We start from the raw sequence: 12,692 nt of genomic DNA, 5'->3' as shown, positions 1-12,692 counted from the left end.
ATAACTGTTTTAAATGAAAAAAAAAAATTAAACCAATACCCATTAACCTTCCTTCTTCACCTTTTACGTTTCCAGATTCTCTTTCTTCAAGATGCTCACAAATTGGTCATCAAAATATATATTTTAATTCAAGAAATTTTCTCGATTGTTAAACGAAATCTCTTTATTAATTCAAGAGATTTCTTGATTGGCAAGGTAATTTCCATTATTTAGTTAGATTTATTTTGATTTGCTGTTTAAAATCACCGATTATGATGTATATTACGGATTTCCAGTCAATTTTTTTGATTTTTATGTGATTTTGTTTAGATATTCATCAAATATTTATGTATTTAAGATATTTATTCTTTTAAACAATTTTTTTCAATATTTTTTGTGATTTTCTTTTAATTTTTCAGATTTTATAGAATCTAGAAATTCATTTATATGTTTATTTTGTTTGATATTTAATACATATATTTTGATAATATCAAAATTTTCTTTTAGGGTTTTAGATTTTGGGGAAAGCATATGATTGTCTACAATGACGGAATCAATCAGAAATTTATTGGTATTCATTTTTTCATTTGAAATATAAAATCATACTGAAATACAACTTGATATTTGAAATACAAACTTAGTAAGACATATTTTGTATTTTATTTGGCTAAAGCAATATGATTTTGATGAATACATAATATATAAAATTGCGACGAATACATCACAAGAAGGGGAATACAAAATAATTGGTATTCATTCTGCGTTTGATATACAAAATGATATTGAAATACAACTTCATATTTGAAATAAAAATTGAGCTAGAAAATACTTTCTGCAAATTTAAAGTGAAATAATAATATAACAAAACTTGATATTGAAATATAAATACAATTTTTTTGAATACAACTTATTCTATGTATTATGTATTCATCGCAACTGTATTTTTCATTATCATTTTGATTTACAACTAATTTGTATTTATATTTTGGTATATACTTCACAACTCCCTTTATTTGTGTACTTGAACTAGTATGCAAAAGAGTTGTATTCATCATAAATCAATACCAATAATTTTTGTATTTTAAGTTAGTTATACATATCATTAGGTATTCGAATACATTTCGGATGAACACATATTCAAAGAAGTTCAAACATTTAAATATCCAAAATAGAGGGCATTAGAAATTTTCCAACACTTCCATATCCTCATATGAGATATAAAATACAAACTACTGTTTTCAAATTTTTTTTTGAAATTCTTAAGAACAAAGGAAAAAAACACTAGAAGGAAAAATGACAACATATGCTCTTTCAAAAACGTAATTGATGTTAAATTTTAATTTTATTTACCTTTTTTGAAATTTTCTGTTCCATGATTTTCTCTATTATGTTATTAATTATTTGTATTCTCTCAAATTAATCAAAACAAAACAAATACATAACTCAGCCCTTAACAAACTAAAATATTGACATTTTAAATAAATAGTGAAACTATTGCTAAGTAAGGAGTTCCATTAAAAGCTAAAATATTGCTGTTTTAAAAATTTTCCCAATTTTTTTTTAGACTATTAATTGCTAATTAATATTGGGCTATATGTTGCCAATTGTATATAATAGTTGTATGTCTGTGTCAATTCCTCCTTTCCCAATATCTTTGTGGCCCTTAGGCCCAACACTTTTTCGGCCCATTTGTTTGTCTGTCGGGTATTCAAAAATATCAAAGGCAACTGGAAACAGATAACGAAACAAGCGGCAATTCGAGCTGATGAGCAGACATGCCACTTCTTCTTCTTCCATGTAAGTCTTTCTCTATTTTCAATCCAATTTTGCCCCTCAACACTTCTGTTATTTACAACACAGCTACCCAATTCTCAGCTTTTCCCCTTTCTCACAAATATCCACTTGCTAGAACCCCAAAATCTTCCAAGAATCTCTCACTCCATTGGAATTATCAAATAAGTTTGCATACCCATGTCTCGTTTTGCTCTAAAAATGAAATCTTTGAAGAATTTAGGACTACCCAGTTGGATGAATTGCCTGAAAGTGAAGAGCTTGAATTGCATAATAAGCCATATTTAAAGCAAATAGATAATGGGGTTGTCTCAGATGTAGAGGAGGAGCAGAAAAAAGTTAGTAAAGATGAAGTTTTGGAGCCATTTTATAAGTTATTTAAGCCTACAGAGTCTAATGAAGAAGAAAGTGATACAGAACAAGAAGAAGAGGTTCATCCAGTTGTAGAAGAGAGTAAGAAGGTTAGTGTGGAGTATTATGAACCGAAACCGGGTGATTTGGTGGTAGGTGTTGTGGTTTCGGGGAATGAGAATAAGCTTGATGTGAGTGTTGGTGCTGACCTATTGGGTACCATGTTAACTAAGGATGTTTTGCCTTTGTATGACAAAGAGATGGGCTATTTGCTGTGTGATTTAGAGAAGGATGCTGAGGAATTTTTGGTGAGAGGGAAAATGGGAATTGTGAGCTACGATGATGCAATTAGTGGGGAATCAACGTCAGGGAAGCCCATCGTGGAACCTGGGACTGTACTTTTTGCTGAGGTTCTTGGAAGAACTCTCAGTGGTCGACCACTACTGTCAACAAGAAGACTCTTTAGACGCATTGCCTGGCATCGAGTGAGGCAGGTTCTTTTCTCACTTTTGTTCTCTTATAATATGCAATGTTGTTTAGATTTTCATCGATAGGGGACTTGATTGTTACCTAGTCCCATCAATTGGCTGCGTAAGTTGGGATTAGCTTTATGTTTTACCTTATTAATGGAACTACTAAAGTACTCTATGTTTTATTAACTGGATCTTACCAAAAATTGTTATAGATAATTGTTATTTCCATACTCTTATTTCTAAACTTGAATTGCTTAAGGTATAATCTTGCCCTGCAATTTCATTTTGGAGATATTAGAAACTTGTTAGAAAATGTACTTTAAGCTTAAAATTAGATCACTCTGTCCAGTCTGAGAACGATTATACTTTGATCTGTATTGCTTAGTTGTCCTTTTTGTTACACTGCTAACTCGAGGAGGCACCTATTATTCGTTCAGGAATTGTTTTTCCTTAACAACTATTATAAAAGGTCATGTATTATTCTCCTAAGTTTTGGGCCTGAGTAGTCCTCAATCAGTCAACTTTGCCTCAATTCCAAATTGGTTGGGGTTGATTAAAATGATATAATCCTCTGTATCCATTGCGCTCTATTCAGGTCCATTGCATTCCTATAGTAATTAGAGCCATAGACTCTATGAATGTTCTAAATGTTGTTAAAGAACACTTAAATCTGGCTCTAAACATATGCTATTGATAATATTATTCCTCAGAAACCTTAAATGTTATCATCATATATTCTTTATTTCTAAATTTAGGACCTGAAAATCAGCATATTTTTCCTATTTACCAATCTCTAATAGTTTTTGATTTTAGATTGTGAATTGGGAGAATATTTTTGGGTACCGTCGTTTGAACATCTTGAGTTGCTCTATCATTGATCTGTTTGCATGTGCAACTTATGCTGATAAATAATATAGCTCTAGGAAAATTGGTTCCAGTTATATTTTGAACAAAAAAGGGGGCTGGTGGAAGATCAAACATAAGGAGGAATGATGAGAAAATATTGAAATTGAAGGATGAGTGGGCTCTGAGAGAGAAGATGTAAAAATACATACTATTGCTATGAATGACTGAGGAAGTTCTGTGTCACGAAGTACTGGCTCAAATTTGATGATACTACTTAGTTCTCAGTTCTTTTAGGTGTTTCTATTCTAGGTTGTTTTTATCCTAGTTTATTAGCACAATAGCTTAGCATTTTAACTAATTTATGCTACAGATTAAACAACTAAATGAACCTATTGAGGTGAAGATAGCAGAGTGGAATACTGGTGGTCTTCTTACAAGAATAGAGGTAATCCAGTCACCCCTTTCCTCCATGACTTCACTGCAGTTCTACTCTTCTGTGTTAAACAGGTTGAATGTTGTTATGCAGGGCTTACGGGCTTTTCTTCCTAAGGCTGAATTGATGAACAGAGTTAATAGCTACACCGAGCTGAAGGAGAATGTAAGTTGGAACCTTTATACGTTCACCAATCGCAATTCTTATGTTCCTCGCATTTAATTTACATCTGTATCTTTGGACTTCATTATGAATTTCTTCTTCTGCATTTAAAACAAGCGACATTCTATCCTCTCTCACAATTTAACTACTAAAATAAAGTGCTTTGAAGTGCTGCCTTTTTTGGTAGCAAATGAAATCACAATTATTAAGTTGTAACAATAGATATGTAGGAAGCACTGTGATTGAATCTGTTGCTGGTCACATTCTTCTAAAGCTCACTGTGCATACCAAATGGTAAACGGCAAAGTGCTGCTTCTTTGGCACCTTTCCCAAAAATATAAAATTGTTATAAAAATACAATTAAAGGGAAAGTGCAATTTTTTTGGTGGCCAGAATGTGCTCTGCACTATGTAAACATTTTGTGAATTTCCACAATATGCATCTTTTGCTCCCATCATGACATGGATTGCTTTTATATTTATGTCTGCTTATTATATCTATTTTTTGTTATTTCAGGTGGGGCGTCGAATTAATGTGCTTATTACCAGAATAAACGAAGAAACTAATGACTTAATACTTAGTGAGAAGGAAGCTTGGGTTAGTTCTTGTCACCATGACACCCCGGTTTCTTGTGCATCATGCTTTCATTGTTTTTGCTATTTATTCTCTTTATCACATTTTTCTTTTGGTTGGGGTGGGTTCCTTTCTTCTGTTGCCTTTTTCTCTATCAAGATTTCCCCCCTCGAATTATTTATTGTTTGAGAACCTCTCTTGATTATTTTCTTTTCTTACTATATTTCTTTTCATTTTGAATCTTGGATTCCACAGCAAATGTTAAATCTGCAAGAGGGGACTCTTGTGGAAGGAACAGTGAAAAAACTTTTTCCCTTTGGCGCACAGATAAGGCTTGGTGAAACAAACCGAAGGTAATTTACACTACTCTGCCCAGTGGAGAAAGTCCGACTTAGCTGTGGTTAGGACTGGCATGTAAAATTAAGAAACTTAATAACTATTGTCTAGGATAACTTTGAATTTGTGCATAATGTGATTGACATGTATTTTCTCATTTTTATGCACAAATAGGTAAATGCAATGATGTAGAGTAAAGTAAACCACTATAGTTGTTCAATATCATGTAGAACTTAAATTGTTTCAAGGGAAGAGGTCCAAATATTGTCCTTGTACAACCTGAAATTGCCCAACTTTGCCCTCCATTACACTTTTGGTTCGTCTTTAGCAAATTGTCCATATCTACTCTTGCCATTAATGGAAACTCCGGTGTGCAATGGGTGGCCTCACGTGTCCAAATTCTTTGAGAAAAAAAGGTTCAATTTTACCCCTCAACTATGCTAAGGTTTAAAATTACCATTAGGTTGTAGCTCCGTTTGAGGTCAAGGCAAAAATGAGACTTTTTCCTAGTAGTGAGGCAATATTGGGCCAAATGTTTAACGGAGCCCGGAGGGTAAAGTTGCTCAATTTTGGATAATATAGGGGCACATTTGACCCTTTCCTTGTTTCAACTAAGAGAATCTATTAATTCTATATTGCGATTAAAAAAAAAAGAAGCTATTCTTGTTTGGTGTTTTGAATCTTATATGCTTGTCTTACTTTCAATTGACTGAGGTGTAGACTTGTTTTTTTATCATAAATTTGGAAAAAAAAAACAAAAACTAGCAGGATAATATCTTCGGGTTGCTAAGCTTTCTGTTGATCTGTATATTTCTATTAGTAAAGATTTTGGGATTACAATATTTTATGTCAGATCTATACTTGTATTGGATTATTATATCTATTTCTTTAGTGCCCTTACAATGGAACTCTAGATGCATCATGCATGCGCATATGTCTAGCTCCTGTGTTATTCAATTAAATATCATTTATTTGTTGCCCAGATACTTTATGGTGCCATTCAGGTGTTTTAGTTCATGAGATATGTTTAGGTAGTAAGAGGAGATAAAGTTTTGTACATTCTTGGACTTAAGCGAGCCATGCTCCTTGTTCCACCAGAAAAAGAAAGTAACTTGTTCAAATTTTTATACGGTTTTTCTTTTCAATTCTCAGTGGCTTGCTACACATCTCAAATGTCACCCAGGCCAAGGTTACTTCCATGAGTAACTTGTTAGCAGTTGATGAGAAGGTGAAAGTTATGGTTGTGAAGTCAATGTTTCCTGACAAAATATCTCTCAGGTATGTGGTAGAGATAATTTGCTTGATTTTGCCCTATTCAATGGTAGGGATAAAATGCACCTATATGCTGATATCAGTTGTGGCTCAAAGGATTACCTTAATACATTTTGTATGCATGCCCTACTATTATTGTTTATGTTTCGACTTTTTGATATTTTGAAATGGGAAGTTTTCAACTAGTGGCGTTTTGCTTGTAATTTCTAAATCTTCAAAAACTATTTTCAACTACCTAATTTATCCATGCCCTATTAACTTTGAAATAATATATGTTGCAAACTGTAAGGAAATAGATTTTGGGCTTAACTCAAGTCTCAACCCCAAAATCTAGCTTATGAGGGGAGGATTGTCCAAGTCGATATAAGGAGTCCAACTTTTCCTCATCTCACTGATGTGGGACTTAACAACCAGAGGATTGGACATTTGGTGCATGAACAATTTAATATGGTGGCCCAACATCAGTAAATCATAAATTGGATGAACCTGACTCTGATACTATGTAAAGAGATGGATCTTGGGCCTAACTCAACCCCAAATTTAGCTTAGGAGGGGGGAGCATTGCTCAAGTCCATATAAGGATTCCACTTCACCAAAAAAAAAAGTCCATATAAGGAGTCCAACTTTTTCCAATATCAGATGAAAGGCGTACAAGTTAGTTTCCTTTACTTAGTGACATTTTTGGAGATCCTAGGATCTTATCTAATTCACCCCACTTCTAGATCCCAAACTACTGTCCCTCCCCCCGGACATACAACAGGCGAAGAAATACAATGCAACAACTCTGCCTTAATTCTAGTTAGTTAGGGTTGCCTATATAAGTATTCAGTATCCATTTCGCTCCATTTGAAATGAGGCACCCCTTGAAGCCCACTACTTGGTGGCCATTATAAATCATAATCACTCTTGGCTCAAACCAGTGCTCATTATGTACATTGGGTTGTTGAACAACTTTTATTGTTTTTAATGTCCATTGCCAGGTAATACTCACCTAATTAGAATTAAAATTTGTGACTCAAATTTCGATCTGGGATTAAAACACGGGTTATAATTCTCATGTGAGTTAGACTGAGAATGGTAATGAATGTGCATGGTAAACCAGTTCAGGTCAAAAAAACAATTTCAGAATTTCCAACTCAAGCTCCATTTTTGTCCCACTGCTAGTTCTTCGATATTGGAATTGCAAGGATGATTAATGATTAATTTCACGATTTTGATGGTCCAAATTGTGATTTTTGTAACCAGACAATCATTCTTTTTATAAACTTGGTGTCCGAGTCAGCTTGTGTGCACCTCGACTAATTTCACGGCTTACTTGCTACCTCCCACCAGTTAAGATACATGATAACTCTATCCACCACGACTTGAACAAATTGAAAAGAAATCATTTAGTGTTTTTGCTTTTGCTGTGATTTGAACCTGAAAAAAACCTCATGGTTCTCGAACTATTTCATTAACCACGAGGCCACCGCCTTTGGTGCTTGGACTAGACAATCTATAACACAATAGATCTCATATGGCTCCAAAGGTTTTACGGCATGGAACATGATATTTTATTGTTTAATTTCCAATTCCTTGTTCACGTGCTTTTCTCCTTGTAGAAGCCTGTCCTACTTAGCATGTTGCTAACAAGAACTGGCAAGATATTTTTGTAGTGGTGACATGCTAAGGCTTCTGCCAATGGATTTACTGTTTTCCTGCTTATTCTCAGTTCTGCTCCTCACTTTCCACATTTCTGAAATAAAATCACACCAAGGAATTGTTATCTTGATTTTCCTGTAACAAGCAAATTTTTTGTCAATTTGATATCCTCTTGTTTTGTCAAATGCAGTATTGCGAACCTTGAAAGCGAGCCAGGGTTATTTTTATCTGACAAGGAGGTTTGTCTCTCCTAAATATTGCTCACCTCATAGCTAGTTATAATCAGCCATCTTTGCTTGTATATAACACTACCATCTTATTGGACCAGTTTAGACTCCACGTAACGTTATAACTTACAGATACAATTGCATAACAAGTGTACTTCCTTCACTGCAGAGAGTATTTTCTGAAGCAAAACAGATGGCGAAGAAGTTCAGACAGAGCCTACCAACTGTTTCAGCAACAAAGAAACCGGAACCCCTTCCAACCGACAGGCTACCATTTGAAGATGAAGAAAATATGTATGCTAATTGGAAATGGTTCAAGTTTGAAAGGGATAATGTAAACATGGAATAACCCCCAACACTAAAATGTATCGAACTGTATATCCTTTCGGCACGTCTTTAGGTCCTTAGATAGCATCCATGACAAAGTACCATTGTTCAAAATCCCAGTTATATTCTTTACCGAACTGAGTAATAAGTCCCATTGTTACTTTTCTTTTTGGCACAATTCTGAAGTTTCACATCCCTTTTTGATATATCATGCTTTCATAAATGGACTCTTTGTGTATGAAGTTTAATTGTTGGGCCTTCAATCAGTTGGCTAATTCATTGGCCCCAATATGCTTTGAAGTTTGAAGCAATGTGCAACCTGTGTATTTTTCTTCAAATTCCTATAGGAGGGGTAAGGCTGCAAAATGTACCCAATTGAATTATGATGGGATTTTTACACTAATAGCCCATTGGATTACCGGTTTATTTTTTTAGGTAGTATACGTAGATTATATATTAATTATGCACGGTGATACACATAATATACATCTGACAAATTATTTTTAGATTAAGCGATTGAGTGAGTGACTATTTAGGTTAATTATCTCTTGGACAATGAATTGTGAGAACACAAACTTAACCATTAAATCAAATCATTTCCTTTGGCAAAAAGGTGAAATGACACTACTACTAGTACTACATACCAAGTATAATTTTACAAGTAGGATATGAGGGAGATGAGGTGTACACATGCTTTATCTCTACCTCAAGATAGATATTAGAATATTAGTTGTTTTCGATCAACTCTCGACGAACTGGAAAATGACAGTACCACCCAATTGAATTATTCCAATCTATATATATTATAAAGGAGAAACATAGACAAGGTGATGTGACACCTCTCTATGGCCTCCATTTGCATTTATCTTTGTTCTCTTTTTTTTGGCTTTTCAAAAAAAATTAAATTAATTATTGTATTGTAAAAGTAATTACTTAATTTATTACAAATAAATATGTTATTAATGGATGAACATTTACAACAAAAACTCTTCACATTTTTTTATTTGTTTGTCTCACGTCTAATCATAAAATCATAAAATGATAATATTTTCTTATATTTTAAGTATTTTTTAATTTATTCACAAGGAGTTATTACCCATGACTTACCTCTCTTTAATTTTAACTTTTAATAATATTCATAACTCCCATAATTTTTATGTCCATAACCTCCAAACTTAAATTTGTAAGTTTATGATGCCTTGTGGTATTCCTCTATTTTGTCTATAAATTCATACTTAGTTTCATGAAGATTCACCTTCAAGATTACATTTTCTCTTCTTCATCATATTGGTTTGTGAATGAACTAACATGTAACAAAAAAGAATAACATGAAGATAAGAAATATTTCATTCTCAAGTCTTTATTTTTTCATTTGTTCTATTTTGTCTATATAAATTCATATTTAGTTTCATGAAGATTCACATTTAAAATTATCATTTTTCTTCTTCATCATATTTGTTTGTGAATTATCTAACGTGTAACAAAAAAAGAAGTACATGAAGGTAAGATATATTTCATTCTCAAGTTTTTATTTTATTTTATGTACTTGGACATGCTTTCTTAATATTTTGTTCATATACGTATTATATATCATTCAACAAGCAAGTAATTAAAAAAAAAATACATTTGTAATTCTTAACAATGTGTTGACAGTATGTAATTGTTCTTTCTAATAGCCAGTTTTCGAAATATAATGTAGTTTAATTATAATATTTGTTAGATTTCAAGAAATACTAATTATTTAGTATTGTTAGTACTATTGAAAAAATAATATACAAAATATATTACATATAATTTAATTTTTTTTCTTTGGGTATAATTATTTTTTAATTGGTACATGACATTTCATTTATTCATATGATATTTTTTTATTCAATTGGTTGTATATGATGAAGAGTTTGACATATGGAGCAAAATATGGTGGCGGATCTACTTGCAAAGGAAGATGGTAGAAAGAAAAAAATGAAGCATGATTAAAAATTATTTTTGCTAGATTTTTTTTTTTTTACTCTGACTTGTATTAGTAACTTAAGCTACTTTTCCTATAATTTTTTTTAATTTTGATTTGTATAAATAATTTAGCTACATGTATTGTCAATGTTAATCATTTGGTCTTTTATTATTCTACTTTTTTTTGTTATGAAGCACAATTAATATAATTATCTCATTTCAATAACCAAAAAAATATGATGATTAGGAGTTTTACTTTTATTATACTTGCAAAAAAGTAATTGAAAATAAAATATTAATTTCATGATGCCATTTTTTTGTCGTGTGTAACAATCTATTTTTGTCACCATTCTTTTTTGTTTGAAATGAATTTAGGGAAAAGGTAGAAGTACCTCCCTAGACTATGACCCAAATCCCAGAGACACACCTTAACTAAACTAAGGTTTTATTACCCCCCTGAACTCATTTTTTAAATTAATTTTGTACACCTTTTTGGCTTACGTGGCATCCAAATATATCCCACGTGCCTCCACTGCGTAGGCCGTAGAGTCACGGGGTGTGCCACATAAGCCAAAAGGTGTATAATATTATATATAAAATGAGTTCAGGGGGGTAATATGACCTTAGTTTAGTTATGGTGTGTCTCTGAGATTTCGGTTACTAGGGAGGGTACTTGAGCCTTCTCCCATGAATTTATAGTTTTTATGCAGTCACCGATTATTATATTATTTTATTCATTTTTTTTTATATTTTCACCCCTTATTTTCATTTATTTATGTTACAAATAAAATCAATGCATAATTATTAATACATTTAATGTAATAAAGTTGTACATTTGAATTATTTATAACTCATGTCTCTTCATCTACTTGTAAATTCTTATCTTAAATATTATTCATAACTTTTGTATGTTTCATTTTCCATAATTCTTATAAATATTTAATTGACGTTTAAAAAATTATAAAAAACAAATATAATAATAAAGACATAATAAAAAAATTAAAAGTTTTTTACGATATTAAAATTTGTATAGAAAATTAGTACTCTTACAAAAGATAGAGGAAATTCAAACATATAAAATATTTTCAACGTAACACAATATATATACTGTTATCTTAACATATTACCTCTTATTCAATTTACGTTGCCATGGTGAATATTTTGTTCTACTATATACATATGAATAATTTGCACTTAAAAGATAGGGATAAGACACAAGTACCCCACTAGACTATGACCGAAATTCCAGAGACACGCATTAACTAAACCAAGGTCCTATTACCCCTCTGAACTTATTTTTTTTTTGTAACGGTGTACACCTTTTGTCTTGCGTGGCACACTCTGTGACTCCACACAATTGAGGCGCGTGGGAGATATTTGAATGCCACGTAAGCCAAAATTAAAGGTGCACAAAATTTCAAAAAAATGGATTCAGGAGGTAATAGGACCTTAGTTTAGTTAAGGTGTGTCTCTGAGATTTCGGTCATAGTCTAGGAGGTACTTGTACCTTTTTCCAAAAAGATGCAAAAAAATAATAATCTATTTTATGTTTTAAAAAGTGAAAAAATGTATCATGTCGCAGATGAAAAAAAAATATTAATATTATCTTATATATCCGATACTAACCTAAATATAAATATTATATATTATTATCTTATAAATATTTTATATATCCGTGCGAAGTGCGGATAATTTCACTAGTTAAGAATAATATTGAAAATAATTTGAATCTGGGATCTTGAAGTATCTCATCACAACTTTATTTATTACCAATCTTTTCTTTGTTTTGCAAGCAAATGCTTTAAAGCCCATAAAGCCTGGAGCCTCAAATGGGATACAGATATCTACAATTAATAGATCCCATAATACATGGTGTGTGTATCACTTAAATTTTACTCCATATCAACAAATGTAATGTAATTCACAGCTAACAGCTTGCAAAAAAGTCATATAATTTTCTTGGCTCAATGCAGATTCCCATAAAAGATGCCCCCTTCATTTAAGTGAACCCTTTTATGTTGTCCTATTTGATTGTAAAACTACAGTAAACTAATAATAATAATAAGAAAACGGGATAGTCCTTTCGGTATGACTCAGTTGACCCAAGATCGGTCCTCCGTCAATGTCTTCTAAGTCAAGCATGTCGCATAGGGCTTGCTAGTGCGGTTTACATCTCCGGTGTGGTTTGCAGACTATTACACAATAGGACAAAGACTGTGACAGAAGTTATAGTGACTGCGAATTATAGGTTAAATAAGGAAAACATGATAGTTTAATTTATACACCTCATAGTCCTAGCACAAACTACTTTTTTTTTTTTTTTTTTTTTTG

At 32.1% G+C, this 12,692-nt stretch overlaps 1 protein-coding gene across 1 annotated transcript; it reads left to right on the top strand.

The window, feature by feature from the left end:
• The first annotated feature begins 1,705 nt into the window (after positions 1 to 1,705).
• On the top strand, positions 1,706 to 8,589 carry LOC102580008 (30S ribosomal protein S1 homolog A). Its single transcript, XM_006358966.2, has 8 exons — positions 1,706 to 2,615; positions 3,811 to 3,885; positions 3,967 to 4,038; positions 4,552 to 4,632; positions 4,864 to 4,961; positions 6,097 to 6,222; positions 8,048 to 8,096; positions 8,254 to 8,589. The coding sequence occupies exons 1-8, from the start codon at positions 1,755 to 1,757 to the stop codon at positions 8,431 to 8,433; spliced, it is 1,542 nt and encodes a 513-aa protein (XP_006359028.1). The 5' UTR covers positions 1,706 to 1,754; the 3' UTR covers positions 8,434 to 8,589.
• Positions 8,590 to 12,692: the final 4,103 nt, after the last annotated feature.

The sequence above is a fragment of the Solanum tuberosum genome, unplaced genomic scaffold (assembly GCF_000226075.1).
Source record: "Solanum tuberosum cultivar DM 1-3 516 R44 unplaced genomic scaffold, SolTub_3.0 scf00285, whole genome shotgun sequence".
In the NCBI taxonomy this organism is placed as follows: domain Eukaryota; kingdom Viridiplantae; phylum Streptophyta; class Magnoliopsida; order Solanales; family Solanaceae; genus Solanum; species Solanum tuberosum.
This window is presented reverse-complemented; position numbering and strand designations above follow the sequence as displayed.

Bases quoted from the DNA above. Each gene is read 5' to 3' on its own strand.
- LOC102580008 (XM_006358966.2), top strand. From the start codon at position 1,755: ATGCCACTTCTTCTTCTTCCATGTAAGTCTTTCTCTATTTTCAATCCA. The intron at 4,039-4,551 runs GTAAGTTGGAAC...TTGTTATTTCAG, and splicing joins ACACCGAGCTGAAGGAGAAT to GTGGGGCGTCGAATTAATGT. The intron at 4,962-6,096 runs GTAATTTACACT...TTCAATTCTCAG, and splicing joins CTTGGTGAAACAAACCGAAG to TGGCTTGCTACACATCTCAA.